General features: G+C 38.3%; 2 protein-coding genes across 2 annotated transcripts; both read right to left on the bottom strand.

Annotated features, from left to right (window-relative positions):
- Positions 1–11: 11 nt before the first annotated feature.
- Positions 12–8,331, bottom strand: LOC141349068 (cytochrome P450 2K1-like). Its single transcript, XM_073857758.1, has 9 exons — positions 7,327–8,331; positions 6,163–6,325; positions 2,948–3,097; positions 2,713–2,873; positions 1,828–2,007; positions 1,579–1,720; positions 1,305–1,489; positions 1,054–1,195; positions 12–897 (listed from the first exon to the last, which is right to left on the bottom strand). The coding sequence occupies exons 1-9, from the start codon at positions 7,522–7,524 to the stop codon at positions 689–691; spliced, it is 1,530 nt and encodes a 509-aa protein (XP_073713859.1). The 5' UTR covers positions 7,525–8,331; the 3' UTR covers positions 12–688.
- Positions 8,332–9,959: 1,628 nt separating this feature from the next.
- LOC129422014 (uncharacterized) lies at positions 9,960–19,628 on the bottom strand. Its single transcript, XM_055177682.2, has 3 exons — positions 19,363–19,628; positions 18,881–19,262; positions 9,960–13,891 (listed from the first exon to the last, which is right to left on the bottom strand). Exons 1-3 carry the CDS (start codon positions 19,549–19,551, stop codon positions 12,960–12,962), a joined length of 1,503 nt encoding a protein of 500 aa, XP_055033657.2. The 5' UTR covers positions 19,552–19,628; the 3' UTR covers positions 9,960–12,959.
- Between the last annotated feature and the right edge of the window lie 1,718 nt (positions 19,629–21,346).

The raw sequence follows: 21,346 nt of genomic DNA, 5'->3' as shown, positions 1-21,346 counted from the left end.
CTGTATTTTTTTTCTGTTTATTGAAGAAGTGCAACATAAAACAACAATGACAGTACTAGTGTGTGGTATTGATGGTACTGCACATTAAACACATCTTCATGCATTTGATCATAATCACATATGTGACCCTGGGCCACAAAACCAGACATAAGATGCACAGGTATATTTGTAGCAATAGCTAACAATACATTGTATTTGTCAAAATTACAGATTTTTCTTTTATGCCAAAAAACATAAGAATTAGTAGCCTTATTTTTCAAAGGTTTAAATGGAAACTCCACTTTTTTGGAAAATATGCTCATTTTCCAGCTCCCCTAGAGTTAAACATTTGATTTTTACCGTTTTGAAATCCATTCAGCTGATCTCCAGGTCTGGCGCTAGCACTTTTAGCATAGCTTAGCACAAATTTATTGAATCTGATTAGACCATGAGCATCGCGCTCAAAAAAAAAACAAGAGTTTCAATATTTTTCCTATTTAAAACTTGACTCTTCTGTAGTTTCATCATGTACTAAGATCGACGGAAAATTAAAAGATGCGATTTTCTAGGCCGATATGGCTACGAACTATACTCTCATTCTGGCGTAATAATCAAGGACTTTGCTGCCGTAACATGGCTGCAGCAGGCACAATGATATTACACAGTGCCCGAAAATAGTCCCCTGCTATTGAAAGATACCAACTTTGACTTATGGATTGTGGTTGTGTTTTTCTGCCCTACTGACTGCACACAGTTTGTGTGGTGAGGGGTTCAAGATGATACCCCCAACTGCAGTGAGATCCAATTCATCTTCAGAGACTCCAGGTGGAGGAGTAAAGTGAAAACACTGAAGAAGAGAAGTGAAGAAAAGAAAGAGCTCCATCCTGGCCAAACCCTCTCCTAAACACATCCTGCGACCTGAGAGAAAAGAAATGTGTTTGTGGGATTGTGTTTGAAATGACATACATAACATGACTACGCTATTCCCACCAGAACTCTACTGTTAAAAGTGTTAAAACAACTTTAACACATTTAATTCAGATTGAATTTGATGAGAATGGGAAAGTTTATTACCTGCAGAGAAGGGCATAAAGGCATCACGTTTGATCAGCTGACCGTTCTCATTGAGGAAGTGTTCAGGGTTGAAAGTGTTGGGCGTCTCCCACTCATTCTCATCCCTAAAAACAGACGTCAGCAGTGGCAAAACACTTGTCCCCTAAATTTTAGAACATATTTTAAAAACATTACTGATAGATACTTTGGATAAGTTGACTTAAACAACAGACTATAAAGTGTGAATAATTTCTAATTTGATCAAGACGGACCTTCTTAATGAAATATCCATTGAAGTTGACATCACAGCTGGTTTTATGTGGCAGATCCAAGGGCACTATATTCGCCAGTCTCTGGATTTCATGGATCACAGCGTCTGTGTAAGGTAAATTCTTCCTGTCCTCTGTAACCGGTTCACGTCCATCAAGCACCCTATCAATTTCCTCATGAACACGATCTATGACCCAGAAGATCACACAGAAAACATTTCATATCAATGAGACCTTTTACAACATTTCATTAAAGACAGAAGAAATACAGTATGACCGTGTATGTGAGGATATTTGGCCATGAGCAGTAAACCCCAGCGTAGCGTTGTACCGGTGGTGTCAGTACCGGCAACAAACAGGTTGGCCACAGTCATGAGCAGGTTCAGATCATTAAATTGTGAATCATTTTCTCCAGATTGCTGTTAAAGGCACAGAAAGCATGCTTTATTATTATGTAGGTTGAGAATTAAAGTTAATATAAGTCAAAAACCACACACATCTGATGCATACATTCATAATATTCTACCTCTAAGCTTTGTTTTTGGATGAGGAAGGCATCGACTAATCCTCTGCAGTCGAGAGGGTTAAAGGTCTCCCGTAAGCGATCCACCAGCACCTGCATTTCAGAAATGTTGCTTTCCATACTTTCCATTAGCAGTCTTCGGGTCTCCAGCCAAGGCCCAAGAACTGGAAACATGTTGTAGATCTGTAGGTCAGTAAAGTATGACATAAACATCAGGGCTGCATGTTCTCAATAACAGGTATATATTTTTTAGGCGTGTTCCCCAAATGTAACTTAGCGGGTTGCACTCTGAGGCTATTTTGGAGATTTAAGCCTGGATTTGGCCTTCCCCTATTTCAAAAGCTTCCCATACCCACATGCAGAGGTGTACATACATTTCACCGGAAGCCCTTTGAAATTACATAAAACACTGTTGAAAGTGCTAAACATGGTTGTATGTTGTTGTCAGTCCTCTAATAAACACAAAGATAAATAAAGAAAAAAGATGGATCTGTCTAAAGAAATATTAAGTAAACATGTGTCAGTACAACTCGATGTCCCTAAATATGAACATTCAGTCAGTAAAGGAGCAGACATGAGAATGTGTTTATCTCATGTTATTGCTTAAATTGGTTGATGGTGGACAAGGGTTTTCGAGCCGTGACACTAGCATGGTTAAACTGTAAATAAAAAAAATGACGTAGTAATACTAACCAAAATTTTCATTAAGGTTAAATATTAAACTGGTAATCGTTACATCTCTAGACATAAGGATAAATAATCAGTACATACAAAGATTTATGAAAAAATATTGCAAATTATACAATTTGGAAAGAAAAGAGTTCTAAAAAGTGCACATATAAATAGCAAATGTATCTGAATTATCAGAAAAGATTTTAAAATGGGAACCTGTATGACAGCAGAGCCGATCCTTAGGATGTTCTGGTTTGCCTTGTTAACCATTTCTTTAAACTTTGGGTCGTCATATTCGAATCGATTTCCATAAACAATAGCTGAGATGATGTTGGAAACAGCATAATTTAAAGGTTGTGTTGTATCAAAGGGATTTCCTGGAAGAGATACAGAAACAGAGATTAAATTTTGTTATACATACAGCACCTAAAAAGGTTTTTATGAACCATACCTTGGTAGGTCTCAAAAACTTCCCGCAGATATCGGGTCTCCTGAATAATTTTCTCTTCACTCAGTTTCTTTCCCATTCCAAAGTCTTTAAGAGTTGAGAGAGCAAATCTTCTCATGGTTTTCCAATTGTCACCATTTGCAAAAAGGATTCCTGCAGGAAAATGTTGTTAATTTGTTTGTTTATTTTCTGAAAATATACATCACCTCATTTCTCAGAATGCTGAAAAGGTTCATTTGAAGCAGTTCAACGATTTGGTGTGTCTAAGTCCCTCCTTTCTGTGAGCCTTCTCTGCTCTAATTAGCCAGTTGGCCCAGTTTGTTGTGATTGGTTTATCCGCATACAGCGTGTCGCAAACGCACGTTGGCGGTTTTTAACCAGCTCTCCTCCTTCACACAAATAACCTCCTGGACAGCAACCAGTATGGATTCAAGAGTGGTCACTTCACCACGACTGCACTGCTCTCAGTCATTGAAGCCCTAAGGCAGCCAATGTCAACCTCCAAATCATCTGTACTGATCCAACTGGATCTATCTGCCGCTTTTAACACTGTCAATAACCACATCCTCATTTCGACCCTCAAGGTTATGGGTGTCTCTGTTACGGCACTGCTACGGTTCAACTCTTACCTCTCAGGTAGGTCATTTAGGGTATCCTGGATAGGTGATGTCTCTGAAACTCAACGTCTCAATAGCGGGGTACCTCAAGGCTCAGTGCTTGGACCACTGCTCTTTTCGATATACATGACATCCATGGTTTCTGTCATTTGAAAACATGGCTTTCCTGACACTGCTATGAAGATGACACTCAACTCCACTTGACATTCCTGCCTGACAATCCTACGGTTTCTGCCCGCATCTCAACATGCCTGAGTGACATCTCCCTCTGGATGAAGGATCACCGGCTCCAGTTGAATCTTTCAAAGACACAATCTTTCCGTTCAGCTAGGTTCTTCGACCATTACACCTTCCAGGACAGCCAGAAAATTGGGAGTGGTCGTTGACAGTGTTGGGGTAACACATTACAAGTAACGTGCATTACATAATAATATTACTTTTATTCGCATTACTTTGTAAATGTACACATTAATATTTGAGACTTTTTTTAAGTAATGCGAGCTACTTTTCAGTTGAATTAATTAGATGTAAAATGAACGTATTAACGTAGAATTGCACACTCTATGCGTGAACAGTTTCAGTCAGAAAAAGTAACGCAAAAGTAACTTAAAAGTAGCGTAAGCATTACTTTCCATGAAAAGTAACTAAGTAACGCAATTAGTTACTTTTTGGGGGAGTAACTTAATATTGTAATGCATTACTTTTAAAAGTAACTTTCCCCAACACTGATTATTGATGATCAGCTTAACTTCACGGAGCATGTTGCCAGCACCACCCGCTCTTGTAGATTCATCCTCTACAACATTAGGAAAATTAGAGCATTCCTATCTGAGCATGCTGCACAAGTCCTAGTTCAGGCTCTTGTCCTGTCCAGAATGTGCTATTGCAATGCATTACTGGCCGGACTCCCAGCCTGCACAACCAAATCCCTACAGATGATCCAGAATGCAGCAGCAAGAGTGGTATTCAATGAGCCAAAAAGAATGCATGTCACTCCCCTCTTTTGGCGCGTTTCCGTTGCATAGTACCCCATGGGTCAGGTCACTTCACTTTGGCTTGGTTAGCTTTTCCATCGAGTTTAGAGCCGTTTCTCAATACCATGTACGCCAAACTCGGACTTGTGTCCTTCGTAGTTCAAACTTGCAATTTCAGACTCGGAAGAACGAACTCCTGGTGCGAAATGCATTCTGGGAAACTTTGCTGTCATAAGTCCACACAAGTCTCCTCTGATGCATCCTTGATCAAATGGGTGGATCAAGAAGACATCCATGGATTTTATGTGAATTTGGGCTTGATGTGAACTTTGATTTGGAACAGTACTTGGTCCGCGACTGATGACGTTTCACAAGTCCACAAGAACAAAAGTAAAGCCAAGAACGCATATTGAGAAACGGCCTAGTATCACTTCAGGAGAGTGAGGGATTATAGGCGGGTCGTTATATTTGCGCTGCCTACTGCCATAACATCACACATGTGATAGCGTCGTTGGAATGCTATACATTCCCACACATTCATTTATTTCTCAGTCCGCCACAAAATCAAAATTAATCACCACAAATAGATGTTTGCACAACGTATTTGTCACTACCTCTATATCACATGACAGTTTTTGTACAAACACCCGTGGCGTAAGTCGATGTGCTCCACTGAGCCTCATACGTTGCAAAAATAGCGTGCATGCGACCTGCGCTTCGTGAATATGCCGCCACAAACCGCAAGCCTGGAAAACACAGGTGTGGTGTTCTTGATTCTTAGCCTGTGGGTGTTTTTTACAGCTAAAAGGGAGTTTGGGAACTTACATCAAAGCACAGATGACAACAGGTTTGCTCAAGACATTTGCTCGAAGGTAAAGCTAATCACTGGTCACGATTTTCTCAGTCCAGTCAGTGATCTACAGTGTTGTCACGTTTTAGTATCAGCTCAGCTTGCTTGGAACCCCAACCGAGATTTTACTAAAAAAGTATTGGGTACTACCTACTGCATCCAGTGGAAAAGCCCACAAAAGTAAGCTGACCCGACCCAAACGGTGGGGTACTATGCAATGGAAAAGCGCCATCTGTCTGGTTACACTGGCTTCCGATAGCAGCTTGCATCAAATTCAAAGCTCTGCTCCTGGCCTTTAAAACCATCACTGGGTTACTCGCTTCACTACCACGTATCTTCTCTGGTTTCTCATCTGCGGAATGATCCGCCAGTCATGACAAGATCATTAATAAGAATATTCTGGAAGTAAATGTGGCTCATGAATGGTATGGTTACAAACATTTCTCAAAATATCTTCCTTTTTCTTCAACAGAACAAAGAAATTAATACAGGTTTGTAACAACATGAGAGTGAGTAAATGATGATAGACTTTTCACTTTTTGGTGAACTATCCCTTTAATGCAACAGTCTAAATTCAGAAATAGGCGAATATGCATTTTCTCTCCCTGCACACACAGAGGAAGGATGAGAGAGCGAGCGACAAAGAGAGGGAGAGGACTTCTGTCAGAAAAGTAAATATACATTTTTCAAAAATGGACCAACAAAACACAAACAAATCAATCAAAATAAATAAAAAGAATGTGTATACTGTAACTGACGGCTAAAGTGACGTGTTACCGTGTCTTTTATTGATGTCTTGGAATATGGGCATGATGTCTCTTTCCCCAAATTCTTCAGCCTGGTTCACCAGTGCTTGTTTAACCGTCTTGAATCCGGACAAAACCACAATCTTTTTGGGTCCAAGATGAACTTTGAACACTGACCCATATTTCTTGGATAACTGAAACAAGAGCAAGGAAAACAGTTTAAATGTTAACAGATATCCATCTATTCTTCAAACCTCCAAATTAAAAGTGTGCTATTTCATGTATTGATGAATGTTTAATTTTGTTTCTGCACAAAATGTACCTTTGTGATTCATTAGGAATGTTTGAAAATCATGCACCTGTGACAAATAAGTAACAACATTTTTTGTATTCTTTCAATCTTGATCCATGCCCCCCCCCCAAACCCAGGGCCCAGTTGTTCAAAATGTTTAATCTGGATCAATATAAATTAAATATATTTTTTTTGTCAAAATTAAGCATAATTTTGTTAGTTACAACTGGGGATTAAAAGGGATTATTTATATTGACTTTTTTAATTGACTGGAAGGTCCCCCAATGTTATACTTTAAATCTGAGGTCTAAGGACCACTCAATGGAGGACCCCCAGTACATCTATCAAAAATACTTTGTTATGTGGTTACATTTAACATACTATTATATATATATATATATAAGCATGGTAATACCACCATGGACCCCCAAAGTGCTCCTGACTCCATCTTGTGCTCCTGGCCCCATGTTGAAGACCCACGTTTTAAATACTTTAATAAAAGAGCTATATTTTACCAAAAAATTAAAATACATGTGTGTAATGATATATTAATAACAATAATAAATTCTTATTATGTATAATAATTTTGGATCAAATGTATCCCAGTCTTTTTCAACAATACAGACTGACAATTTGATCCAGATCAAAACCTAGATTGGATTTTGTTATCGAAATTCAGAATCTTTTTCTTCTTTAGACCAACCAGTTTTAAAATGTATCTAATCGATCTGTAAAATCCAATCAGATTACTTTTGAACAGGTGCTGCTTTATGAACAAATCTTTGTATGCCACTTCCGATTGTTAAAACTGGAAGACCTAAGTGAAAGCATTTAAAAATGCTGTAACTGTGGATTAAACTAGGGAAAGATTTGGAAAATCTATAAAATTTAAAGCGTACTCACATTCCAGAGGCTCACATGAAGTTGTTTAAGGTCCAGAATGTGCAGGTTTCCCACAAGTGGCAGTGGTTTGGGTCCTGGAGGTTCTTGGTCATCTTCTGGAGACCTGAGCCAGTAATAAATAACCAAAAGCAGCAGAAGAGCAGCGAGTAAAGCTCCTGTGCTGGAGACATTCAGGAGAAGTGTTTCCACTAAAGCCATAGCAAAAGAGATTTACACACAGCTGTAGTGAGTCTTCAGACTGAACAGATGAGTATTCATGCCAGGAAATGATTTGGTCCAAAACATGGAGGAGGAGGAGCCAGCAAAGATTTGCAACACAACAGCAGTAGGGTGTCAATCTGTACACGATGGCAACAAAAGTATTTGGACACTATGTGCACTATGATAGAGCCGGGCGAACTAAAGCTTTGCTAGGGGACACCAAAGAGCACGTAAAATGACAGCTTGATTTTTCTATAAATGTATTTTTTTGTATATATTTAGGCATGAGGTTTACGTAACTGACTCTGTCTAAATGCCTAACTGTATTTTGATGCTGCAAACATTTTACAACGCAACAGCGTTCCTCAATGTTTTGAAAAGAAACCATAATGGAGCCATTGTCAGGGTTTTATTACATATAGGATTAGAAATAAATGTGTGTGTGACAGTTTAGTCTTTGTCATGTTCATTGTTATAATTGTGTTCATTATCATCGTTTTATCATTATTACCTGTGTTCACCCGTCATCATGTGTGTATATTCCCCTTCCTCAATATCATCCTTTGTCAGTTCTAGTCTTTGTGTAGCTGTATGTGTTCAGCGTCATTTGTTATTAAAGGGACACTCCCCTTTTTTGAAAATAGGATCTTTTTTCAGCTCCCCTAGAGTTAAGCATTTGAGTTTCATTCAATAATCAAGAACTTTGCTGCCGTAACATGGTGGCAGCAGGCGCAATGACATTACGCAGCACACGAAAATAGTACCTTCGGTAACTTTAATATCTGGGGACCATTTTCGGCACTGCGTAATATATTTGTGCAGCAAAGCCCTTGATTATTACGCCAGAATATCGGCTGAGAAAATTTCAACTTTTAATTTTCTGTCGGTCTTAGTACACAATGTAAGTACAGAAGAGTCAAGTTTTAAATAGGAAAAATATAAAAACTTTTTTGTCACTTTTGAGCATGATGCTAATGGTCTAATCAGATACAATGAATTATGCTATATGCTAAAAGTGCTAGAGCTAGACCCGGAGATCGGCTGGCTGAATGGGTTCCAAAACAGAACTCTGTTGTCCTCGTCTACATGTTGTCTCACGTTACAGTGTGCATGTAAAAAAATGTAATGTGTACACTTTCCATTCAAATCATCCTTAGACCTTCACCAAAACGATAACCTGTGTGGCTTTGAAAGTTTGCTTATATGTTGTGTTGGTAAGCCTAAAAAATAAAAATATTTTTTTATAATTATTCTAATAGAGAAACTCTTTGATTTTTACCAGTTTCTTTAGACCAATTACTTTCCAAAAATTTAAAGTACTGAAAATATGTTATCAAATGTTTTGACAATTACAATACATCTGTAATGCAAAGTGTTTTTTACGACATTTCCACATCCCAAACACAACTAAAACTAGAAAAAATTATGTTAGATTATAGTGTGCAAATAATCAAGCATTGACAATTGTATTGGGAGCACTCATTTGATACACATTTTGATATAGTTTTATATTTGTTGTCCTCTGAAGTCGACAAAGTGAGGTCAGTTTGTGCCAGGTAACACTGAGGTAAATGTTGGTTTTAAAGGTTACCTAATATGGCAATTTTTTCAAGATGTAATATTAGTCTCACGTGTCCCTAGAATGTGCCTGTGAAGTTTTAGGTCTCAATATCCTATAGATCAGTGGTTCTCAATGTGTAGTATGCAAGCTCCAGACTATTTGGAGAAATCACTGAATAAAATGTAAATTCACGAGTTCACCTTATTTGGTCTTAACATTAAATGGTAAACAAACTTGGCTTGCCACCTTCGAAAGGAGCTTGCACCCAAGGCTCATTTCGAGCCCTAAGTTCTGAAATGCACGAAGGAAAAAAGAGCCGTGAAGGAGGAGATGAATTTCGTCAAAATTGTCATTGGAACAGCGCAGAGACAGGACTGAATGTTCCGTCCTCCTGTTTAGAACTTTATTTAATGATAAAACTACAGTAGGGCTGTTAGTGTTCATGCATGCGATTCATTCATTTATCATTAATGTGTTAAAATCAGTCAGTCAGATCCATCGACATGCGGTTTGTTTTTAGTGCTGCGAGCAAGGGTGTCGCTTTGGGTAGGGACACTAGGTACATGTCCCTACCAATATTTAGGGGAACACTGAATTGTCCCTAGCAATAATTTCAACCAAACAATTGATCTTTATTGATATATAACAACTAATGAACCAAATCCAAATTACGCCCGTCGCTGCGAGGACTGATTGGTGTTACAGAATAGCCTTTTGAAAGAATACGGAGTACCTTTGCTTTCGCAGAGCTTTCTCATCAACAGGATGCACTGCACATCAAACATACACACACACTAATTTTATCACTGTATATAACTAATTTTTTGTACTTTACAGCAAGATGTTCAACAGTGGTGTCTTTAAATTTAACAACCACACTTTAATAAATTCTTTGAGATTAAAGCCCGGAATACACTGCAGGATTTTTGCCCTCCTAAGATCATTACCTTATCACACTGTGCGACATGGACAGTTTAAACTCGGGTACGACAGGCACGTAGACTGTACGATGATGACACAAAGCTTCGGCGGCAGCGCCACGTTGCGCAACGTCACCAGCATGCGCTCGTGGTAAACAAATACCAGTACGCAGGTCATTGCAGCAAACACACTGTGCGGTGATCATGCCAAATTTCTGACACTGTCAGAAAACTATCCTAGGTTATTTTTGGACGCAAGACCGGGAAAACGGCCCTCTTCGAAACCTCTCATATTGTACGTCAGAGGATCACAGATGAAGAGCCACGATCACAGAAATCGCGCCGATTGTTTTACGATGGCAATCTTTCATCTGGGACAGCCAATAATTGTGCAGTGTATCCCGGGCTTTACACAGCTGGAATAGTAAGGGGAGTAGGGTGACCATGCGTTCTCCGGAAGTCGCGTTGCTCGACCGCATACGTCATCGAGGTTCTCACATTTCAGTTAAAACACATTAGAAAATTAAGATTTATTTATTTTAAGACATACAATCATTGTAGTTTCATTCTTACCTTAAAATGTAACTGTTGCTTTTCTGAAATTGAACCCGAAATATTAAACCTTGATAACGTATGCAGTCGACCAATGCAACTTCCGGAGAACGAACCCGAAAACCTGTTCGAGACGTGTCCGGCGGAACTGGCATGAATGGCCACCCTAAAGGGGCGGCCTTGAGGCACAATTCTCATAGCGAAGTTGGGGTAACCGAGTAAAGAAAGGTGGTCACATTTGGAAATTTGCTGCGCAGGAGTGAGATTTTGAATTATGTTTATTATTCAGTCGATCTTGTCTTAATGCAGGGAAGCCTGACATTTAACGTAGTTGAGAGTAATTCCGAGAAATTCCAGTGAGGTGCCGGGCCTTTGTGTGTTTCGGAGGCGACTAGGACCCCTAACTTTGAGAAAAGTCAGAAAGCAAAGGAAAGGTGAGCAGGTTTTGGGGGAGACTAGAAGAAAATCGTCTAGTAGGTGAATGAGATGCGCTTTTTACCGGAGAATTCCCTTGTTGCTATGCCGATGGGGTTAATGCGATAGATGTGGAATGGGGGGGGATTAAAAGGGCCAATCATAAATTTAGCATCATCATCTTTTTGCAGGAGGGAGTCTACGGAGTCTGGGTCTGACCAGGTAGATTTGCAAATTATTACAGCTAAAGGTTGTGTCGGGTATGATTTGGAGACCAGGATCAGAACCTTGCTGTGAACCTGTAAGAAGGAAATTAGCGAATTGTTTGTTGGGATGAAGTTGTAGTTCGTGTGCAAGAGCAGAGACATTGATGGGAGAAGATAGATATTTCTTTTAAGATCTTTATTGATTTTTGCAGAGGATTTGAAAACTGGGCAAACAGGACAGGCGTGCACACCGCCCCAAAAATTAAACACATGCAAATAGCGGCATCTTTGCATGGAACAGCAAAAATCATTAAAGTTGATGCAGACCTGGCGGCTGGTGGATGCAGAGAAGCTGCTCAAATATTTGCAGGACCTGGGCGGAGTAGAAAGTGTCTTTTTTTGGAAAGGGAGAAAGGCCAGGTCCACACCCGTACTTGAAAGGATTGGAGAGCGAAGTGAGTTGGAGATGGGTGGAGGGTCCATGGTGACGGCGTGAGCAGCCATTGCTAAGGGAACGGCTGTGAGAAGGGTGTAAGAAGTGGAACGGCCCAATAGGGGTTGAACTGGGGCAAGTGCTGCAGGCTCGGAGGGGAAGCCCTCGATGTGCTTGAGGCTGGTGAAGGCCTTGGGTTTGCTGGAAAGTACTGCGGATTATTACAAGGGCGTCCGGGAGCTTTTTTGGAATATGTCAGGGGAGCATCTACTGGGCTCTGGCCGGTTTGAGCACTGAGGTAAAGCTTGTAAAGTTGGGCTTTTGACATCCTTCTAGAGAATTCAATGTTGACGGTCGCGGGGCGTGCCACAACCTGTTTACAGTCCATTTTGTTATTGCAAGAGTTGAAGATGGTCCGGGTGGAGTCGCAGAAGGAGAGGTTCAAGGACACCTCACTGGAGGTGGATTTAAACAGCAGCATTTAGGTGAAATGGCAGGAGGACGTTGAGAAGGGTGTCCTCTTTCCCCGGAGCTCTGCGAGGAAGCGAGATTAGGGTTAAAGGGTTCTGGAGATGGGCTGACCGCTGAAGACAAATCTGCGTTGTATGGAAAATCTTCATCGGAGGTGAAGAGAAGAAGTTTGTCTTGAACTTGGCGGGACATTGTTCCGGAAAAGGGCAGGCCCAATGCCGGATGAATAGTCACTGGTAGGCGTGAAGACTGACTTGCTTAAATAGGCTCTCAGAATAATTGAAAGGACTGAATGTTTAGGCTCCTCCTGAACTTGCGTTAAGAACTTCATTCAAAAAATAACCACCCTGCAACATTATCAGAACTTAATTTTAGGGTTCCAAAAAATTACCAAAAAACAACCATTAGAGAACGTTCTGTATAAGTTATATTTAGGTTATTTTAAAAATAACCACCCTGCAACGATGAGCACTTTATTTTATGGTTCGAAAAAATTACCATTAGAGAACGTTCTGTATAATTTTTAATAACTCGTTAAAAACACTTTAAATATTTTATGGTGGCAAAAATAAAACCTTAAAAAAAACATTCCCGGAATATTACTATTTGGTTGCCAAAAGGATAACCAAAAGGATAACCAAAAAGATAACTTTAGGGGAACGTTCTGTGTTTGCTTGGATAACGTGACAAATCCAGGAATATCACTTTTCAGTTCACTCACAACGAAACTCGATGTGGCGACATAAGTTTGGTCATCACGTAACGTTGACATCAAGTAACATTCACGTATTTTGGCTAGTTGGGTATTTCTTCTGATGTCTCTGAAGATTTCCAGAATAAGAGAATCTCTCGCCACGGATAAAGCGGACGTAAAGTTACCCTACCGTATGAACTCTCTGATGGGATTTTAGGTGACCTGAATGAGCAAACGTCTTGTCACACAGAGAGCATTTGAAAGGTTTTTCACCTGTATGAGTTCTCTGGTGCAATGTAAAGTTTGCAAGTTGATTAAAGCTCTTTCCACAGACAGTACAGTGATAAGGTTTCTCTCCAGTATGAACTCTCTGGTGGGTTTTGAAGTGAGATGACTGAGCAAACGTCTTGTCACACCAAGAGCATTTGAAAGGTTTTTCACCTGTATGAGTTCTCTGATGCCTTACAAAGTTTGACAGTTGACTAAAGCTGTTTCCACAAACACTACAGTGATAAGGTTTCTCTCCGGTATGGACTCTCTCATGGATTATCTGCTCAGTTTTTGTACAGAAACGTTTTTCACAGTGTAAGCATTTAAAGAGTTTCTGGTGTGATTTTTTTGAACCTGAATCCCTAAAGTGACGGGGTCTCTCATTGGTGTGTAAAAGCACATGTGTCTTCAGGACACGTTTACGGCTAAATCTCTTCTCGCAGTGAGGACACTCGTATGGTTTTTCTCCTGTGTGAATTCTCTTATGAGCATCAAGACTGAATTTGGCGCTAAAGTATTTTCCACATTCAGTGCAGTAGAAAGGCTTTTCACCATTGTGTGTCCTCATGTGAACCTCTAGATTTGAAGAAGAGGCACAAATCTTCCCACACTGCTCACAGTGAAACTGCTGCTGCTGCTGCTTCTTCTCTATATGCTGTTCTGAAGTAAAGCTGATCTCAGATCTGGTGCAGGTGAAGACTTTCTGTTCTGTGTGTTTTCTCCCATGTCTCTCTAAGCTGAATGTCTTTCCAAAGGTGATGCAGGAAAGAGTTTGTGCTGTCTGACACTCTTTTGATGTTGAGGACGTAATTTCTTCATCCAAACATGATTCACTCTGTACACCTGAAAGAAACATCAAACACTCTTATTTACACAAAGAAGGATGAAGAAATTACCTATTGCTAAGCCATGACCATCGAACACAGAAGAGCCAATGACAGTTGAGTTTCAGTTGCACTAGGACCGGAAGTCTGACAATTGCAGGATTCAGCACCAAAGAGAAGCATTGTAAGATCCGAAGTGTACATTAAAGGCGGAGTCCACGATGTTTGAAAGCCAATGTTGATATTTGAAATCACCTAAACAAACACGCCCCTACCCCAATAGAATCTGGACCATCTGTTGATAGACCCGCCCCACACATACGCAACCCGGCAAGGATGTCGGATAGACACGCTCCTTACTGCTGATTGGCTATAAGTGTGTTTTGGTAGTCGGCCCGTCTCCTTTTCCAAAGCGTTTTTTAAACATCGTGGACTCCGCCTTTAATTTATTGTGTTTATGCTGCCAAAATGGTAAAACTATGTGCCTTGGGTACTTGTAACACTAATCCCAGGTATCTTGGGAGGATGGGCAATAAAAATAATTTTATTCCATTTTCTTTCTTTTCTTTTAAACGCCATACGGGCTGATTCACACCGGCTGCGTGGCGTCTGTTGCGTGTCTTTCACATGGCAGCTGTGTGGCGTTTTCTATGCCCTTGCTTACCAGAAGCGTTTCTGACGCGGCGCTGCTGCTGCTAGCCTATTCTGTATACATGTATGTTTCCTATTGATAAACTGACCTGACGCTTCCAAGATGCTTGCGTGTGGTGTAAAAAATAGGAGTTGGTCCTATTCCTAGCATGCACGCGTTTTCGGCGCGGCTCGAGCCGCGTCTGAGACGTGCGTGTCATGCAGGCGGTGTGCACGGTCAAACCTGCTAACATGGTAGAGCTGCACGTTTAATCGTTAAAAGAAAGTGATCTTGATTCGACCCCTTAAACAATCTTAAAGCAACACTAGAGTTTTTGCTCTTTACTCCCCCTACAGGTTAGAAGCGTAATTGTTCATTACCACTGTCGTAAATACTGCAGCATAGCTGGCTCTGATTGGACTGTAGGTCTGCCATAAAGCACTTTTTTGTAGTTTTCACTCGAACTACAGGACCACAAACCGACGGTTGGAAACTTCTTTAGTGCGGTTTTGGCCGATAGAGGGCTGCAAAGCGAATGTGAAAGTGCCATTCACCCTGTTTTGAGTGGATGAACCACTGAAACTTTTTTGGAAATGTTATTTTAAGGTAAAAAAAAACTTGTGTTCGCTACTTCGCTCCACTGGTACAGCGGATGCTTTCGCCTGAATTCGCAAAGAAGTTAGTCAGATAGAAACAGAAACTTAATAAGTGAGGCAGAGCTATGTGCAGGTACGTCTGACAATAACCTTGACGTTGTTTTAGTAACAAAAAAAAGGATCTTAATCTGGATCTTATCCCTTCCGAAAGGGTTTTTAGCACGGGGGAAACATTCATTGGCTGCGTCCAAATAACCACACTTGCTGTCTTTGCACTTGACTGCTTACATTACGTTTTCCTGTTTTTGGCCCAAGCAGCTAGTGGGCGTGAATATTAAGCGTGCATGTAGATTTATTCAACCGATGGATGTTCACGCCACCAGCGAGAGCATCAAAAAACGCTGTCAATGTACCGTGACCCTCGAATGCATTCTCTGGAATCCTCTCAAGTGGAGGTTTCTTCCTTCCGATTAGTTGCCACCGAATGTTTCCGCCTTGCAATTGGTTGCCATTGAACTGCGTCATAGCTCATTAACATAAAGTAATGTTAATCCATGTCTACTTAAAATGTATATTTAATTTTTTTTCTTTAATACATAATCACTCTACAATTAACATTAACTGAATTTAAAGATTATCTACACTTATCTAAAACTTTCAGAAGCATAATTCTTTGCACCTGTAAAAACTAATGTTCAGGGGTTGTACATCTTTAAAATTAACAAAGTTCTTGAGAATCGTGATAATTTAAGCAAAAGAATTGTGATTCTCATTTACTACAGAATCGTGCAGCTCTATAACATGGGAGCCTAAATAAAAACCGACACGCCACACAGCTGAGACGCCTCACGCCACGCAGCCGGTGCAAATCGGCCCTAAGGCTATATTCATGGCGAGAATAAAGTGTAATTAAATAAAGTAAGACTAGAAAAGATGTTTAAAATTAATTTCCTCTAAAAAATCTTTGGATTCACCTGATTAAAAACATTTTCAAAAGTATCAAGAGAATAAAAAAGGTTTCTCACAGGGGCAGATGTAATACAATCCAGAAGAATGTGTTTAATGGACAATGAATTCTAACAAGATGAACATTTTGGAGGATTTTCTCCTGAGAGTAAAAATTGATTTGTCATTTTTGAATGTCCTATTCTGCATCTTATATAGATGACTTGATTCCAACGATTCTCAAAGCAGAAATCCTGTTTTTCTCTCATGTCACGTCAGGATTTATTTCACATATTTTTTAGACATTGATCCCATTCTGATTGCCATTTATTTCTAATGTATCATTCATTTATCGTTTGTTTTATAAGACATTTGACTCATTCTGAGGATATTTCACAATTCAAAGATCTTGACTATTGCTGGAAGATCAATTCTCATACTTTTCAGTGAATCCAGGCATGACTTTGAATCAGTCATTAAGAAACTCTTCTGTGAAGACGTTTCCATAAATTTTAAAGCCAACAATAAAGCACTTACTTCTGCTGTAAAGATTGAACTTTGATCTGGAATATTTGTGTTCCTTGACTAAATTAATTCATTGCAAAATCAGCCATTACCTGGTTACCAGATTTGGATCCCTTTGTGTATATTAGACTAAGCTGGGGATAAATAGCTCTTGCTGATAATAGTTGCTGATAATCATTCGGATGCGTTTTCTGATTTTCTTTCAAAAAAATTAAAGGTTTTTGATATCCCATGGAGAAATTTAGCAAAAGTGGGTTTGTTCCAAGATGTTTAAATCTACTTTGAGATTTCCCAGATGATGTTTTATATGCAGACAAAGTGGACGAATATAATTTGGTTTTCTTTCATACATTATTGAATACTGGGCTAAAAAAATGGTGGATAAGCTGGTTTCCTTTATTTGTTTTTAATTTGATAAATTTAAATTAATAAGTATAAATATATACTGTACGTAGATTAAATGCTCATGCCTTGACACGGATCTACGATTAAACTTTAATTTCATTACATAAGTGCCACTAGAGGGTGAACTACGACCATCGTGTCTGGATGTATGGACAATTGAAAGGTGGTTTAGCCTATATATCTTTAAAATATTAAAAAAGAAAACACGAAGTGCAGTTTTAGTCATAAGGATAAGACGGACAATATGTTGTGAATACTTGAAATGTAACAATTTATAAAAGTTAAACAGTTATAAACAAAGTAAGTTAAAAAGAGCTCTACATGTGTTGATTATTTACACTTGCACATTTTTGTGTAATGTTCATAGTTGAACTATTAAAATTTGGTTCTTGAAATTCAGGCTGTCACAATTATTAAATAATCGTCTCATCACGATTGCACATCTCTTTAAAAAAAACACAAGAGGGAGCTGCAGCGCCTTTGTAAACGAGACAGTATCAGATAACTTTTAAATGCGTGTTATGTGTGTATTAATATTTGCTGCCAGGTAAACCTTGCAAAAGATTTAATTTAAACAACAATGTGGGAAAATTATTTCATAAAGAAAAATTTATGAGAATGAATTGTCAAAGCCCTAAAATAGACATTGATCGTCGTAATCGTCACAACATCCTAGTCAATTAACCGTCAGCCAAATTTCATAACCATGACAGCCCTACTTGAAATGTTAAAGTGCAATTGTTTTTAAAATAGTAACCCAGGTGAAAAAGTAGTACACTTCCATAGTGAACTTAAAGTGCTTTATTTTCGCACACTAATTTTGTACTTAATATACTAAAAATTCATCTTTATTTCTTGACAAAAAACACGTGTATTAAACTTGAACTCAACTTTCTTACAAAGATGGGTTCAAGTTTACTACAAGTGGTACCTAAAGACATTTTTTAAATACATTTTAGCACATTTTAATTCATATTAATGGTGTCTCAAAATAGCACAGCGAAGTACACTTAGATGATCTTAAGAGGTACTAAAGATGAATCTCCAGTATATCAAGTACACAATTCGTGTGCGAAAATAAAGCACTTTAAGTACACTATGGAAGTGTACTACTTTTTCACCTGGGAAAGAAGAAAATATTAGTTTTCAGTAATTAAAAAGGCAAAACACTGGATACAAGAAGTTTTATTTTAGCCTGGTAATACCATCCTCTGCTAATTTGCTATGCTTTGTAATAAAATTTAGCGGAAGTACAAAGTCTGACGTAGTCAAGCTATTTTTATTTATGACCTATAACAAAAAGTAACAAAAACATAAGTTATAATATATATATATAACTTATGTTGTTTTGTTAATTTTGTATATCTTTTGTATATATAAAATAGGTCAAAGTAAAAAATATATAAAAGGTCAAAATATGGGTAAAAGTTTGGCCCGCATCATATTTACGATTTTACGAATCCTTGTTGTATTATATAGTGACACTTATAGACGGTTTTATCGGACGCACGTGATACACGTCTGGATCCTAACTTTACTTCTGGTTTTGTTTTTTTAATGGTCTGACTAGTTGCTAAACTGATCTCTTGAACAATGCCTCGTCGAAAATAACAAATGTTTTGGTTTCCTAGGTAATCTGTGTGTTGTTTGTTTTGCTTGTTATATAAATAAATTACGTTTAAAGAACTTTGTTGTTATTATTCTTAGCGGAGTTTACCGGATGTTACGTGCGGACCATGACAGCCGTTTGTTTATGTTGTTACTGCTAAAACGATGAGATTAAGTGTTCTTTAAGCCTAAATGCCTGTTGCTCAACAAGATATCCTAATAGTTTTTGACTGAAATCTAAACAGGTTCTCACATAACAGTTGCAAAAATACAACAATAATTGAGAAGACATACATACCTGACGTAATAAAGCCATCATCTTCCTCAGTGTGATCTTCCTCTTCTGTGGGTTCAGTTTTAATCTTCATCATGAGGTTCCTGCAATCAATGAGTTTAACTGAACACATCTTCAGGATCTGCTGCGGTTCTCCAGCGTTACTGACAGAATCCAGAGACTCTGTGGAGGTTTGATCCTCCTGTAAGCTCTGTTTACTGTCATACACTGTAGTGTCCTGAGTGTCTGTGGGCTTTGACTCAGTATAACAGAGTAAAGTCAGACGGAGCTCGGAGTCCTGTGAGTCCAGCAGTGTCTGTGGTGTGCGGCTTTGATCTCTACTCGTCCACACTGAATCCAGACATCCATCAGTCAGATACACTGAAGATTCACACCAATCCACATCCTGACAACACAACACACACACTCAGTGTAAGATTATAAAGAATTTGATGTTGTCAAACAGACAGAGTGATTCATGTCAAGTATGTTTAAGCTATACAAACCTCTCGTTTCAGTCCTAAATCTCCCCTTGACCTCAGCTTTGACTCCAGTAACGCCACCTCTTTCTTCAGCTGAGAGATTTCTGTGATGAAATCATCAATATCCAGCATGGACAGATCAGTTCCTACTGATTTACAGCACAGTACATCCATTTTTTCTCTCATTATCAACGAGCCAAGACTACACTCCATAAAACACGCAAGAGATAAAGACAGACAAGATACACAAGCATCACAAGCAGTCGGAAATAACTTTCATTTCTTCTTCTAATGACTTTTTATAGCGGCATTTACCGCCACCAACTGGACTGGATTATGAAGTACAAGCGTATCTTCTTCTTCTGGTGTTTTATGGCGGTTTGGCAAACCAACTGAAAGGCGCATTACCGCCACCTACTGTGCTGGAGTGTGGAGTGAACAGATTTGGAAGAGATATATAAGATAATAATAATAAAATTAAAACCTAGATTATATATATTGTTCCTGTGGTTTTATTTGGGTATTTAAATAATGATTCTTGTAATCTTGATTGCCTACACTCGTTTCCTAACAGTACTTTTAAATAAATATTGTCAACTCCCATTCATCCTAATTCTTGTAATAATTGGAAACTCTCCGTTTCATATGCAGAACACTCATTAAGAATATGCATCACTGTTTCAATGTTAAAAAATATCTAATTTTTTTACAGTGGTTTACCATTATTTAAAATTATAATTAAAACTCTGTAAAATTATGTTTTATACAGGAAAATACTATATTACTAATACAGTATTTTTTCTTTTTTTTTTTCTGTAATTAAATGTGTAAATAAAATTTTCCTTATATTAAAAGTACATGACCATACTAACAATTTAAAGGGACACTCTATTTTTTTGAAAATATGCTAATTTCCCAGCTCCCCTAGAGTTAAACATTTGATTCTTACTGTTTTGGAATTCAGCTGATCTTGCACTAGCACTTTAAGCATAGCTTAGCATAATCCATTGAACCTGATTAGACCATTAGCATCACGCTAAAAATAAAGTTTCAATATTTTTCCTATTTAAAACTTGATTATTTTGTAGTTACAGTACATTGTGTACCAATGGAAAATTAAAAGATGCAACTTTCTAGGCAGATATGGCTAGGAACTATACTCTCGTTTTCATGTCACATCTTTAAATGTTGGTATTAATCATTAAATTATTGTAAATGTAGACTTGTTTCATACAGAATATTTAATATTTATATAGACCACTGATCTATAAAAATTATGGCATGTATGAACTCAAATATGTATTTAATTTTATTTTTCTTGTTAAATATTTGGAAGTTTTAATGCACTTGATAATTTGATAACCGAGAATCAACGTTATACAGAGAATGAGGAATGAGGATATGCCATTTCACTTAACACTTTGTCTCCTCTGTCCTTGCAAGGAAAGGAAACGAGGATGCACAAATAAAAATTGAGAAGCACCCAATGTTGGTCTTCTCTACATCTCCGATCCCAGGAAGTAAACTGTTGACTACAATCCATGTGTTTGTTGTAGTCCAAGAAAAGAGATTTACGTTGGAGACGATAACTTATGTCATTGTTTATATCTTTTGCATATTGTTAACATGAAGTAATGCACACTTACACACCAAAGGATGAGTAAAATTGTGAATCGGACCATAAGTGCTCTTTAACACCTATTGCAATTCTTTTACATTGTATAAAGTCTATTAATACACGAGTGTTTGTAGGATTATATATAGACCAATCATAAAAAATGTAATTAGTAAAATGTAGAAAAAATATGTATAATATGTAACACATTAGTAAAATGAACAACTTCTCCTCATTTATTAGCTTGCATGTTGGCTGTTTATTAGTAGGCTACGTAGAAAGCACATCTTAATTAACATATATAATCATAAGCATATAAAGCAAAAAAAAAAAAAACCTGTCACAAGGGTTAACTGAAAAAAAAACAGGTATAACACTCGACATTTCGTCCCC

This window comes from Misgurnus anguillicaudatus, chromosome 19, assembly GCF_027580225.2.
Source record: "Misgurnus anguillicaudatus chromosome 19, ASM2758022v2, whole genome shotgun sequence".
Taxonomy (NCBI): domain Eukaryota; kingdom Metazoa; phylum Chordata; class Actinopteri; order Cypriniformes; family Cobitidae; genus Misgurnus; species Misgurnus anguillicaudatus.
The sequence above is the reverse complement of the archived record's forward strand: the minus strand, read 5'-3'. Positions and strand labels throughout refer to the sequence as shown.

Bases quoted from the DNA above. Each gene is read 5' to 3' on its own strand.
- LOC129422014 (XM_055177682.2), bottom strand. From the start codon at position 19,551: ATGGAGTGTAGTCTTGGCTCGTTGATAATGAGAGAAAAAATGGATGTA. The intron at 19,263-19,362 runs GTTTGTATAGCT...TTGTGTTGTCAG, and splicing joins ATTTAGGACTGAAACGAGAG to GATGTGGATTGGTGTGAATC. The intron at 13,892-18,880 runs GTATGTATGTCT...TGTTTCTTTCAG, and splicing joins TGATGGCTTTATTACGTCAG to GTGTACAGAGTGAATCATGT.
- LOC141349068 (XM_073857758.1), bottom strand. From the start codon at position 7,524: ATGGCTTTAGTGGAAACACTTCTCCTGAATGTCTCCAGCACAGGAGCT. The intron at 2,008-2,712 runs GTTCCCATTTTA...ACTGACCTACAG, and splicing joins TCGGCTCTGCTGTCATACAG to ATCTACAACATGTTTCCAGT. The intron at 1,490-1,578 runs GTCATACTGTAT...TCTGGGTCATAG, and splicing joins CAAATATCCTCACATACACG to ATCGTGTTCATGAGGAAATT.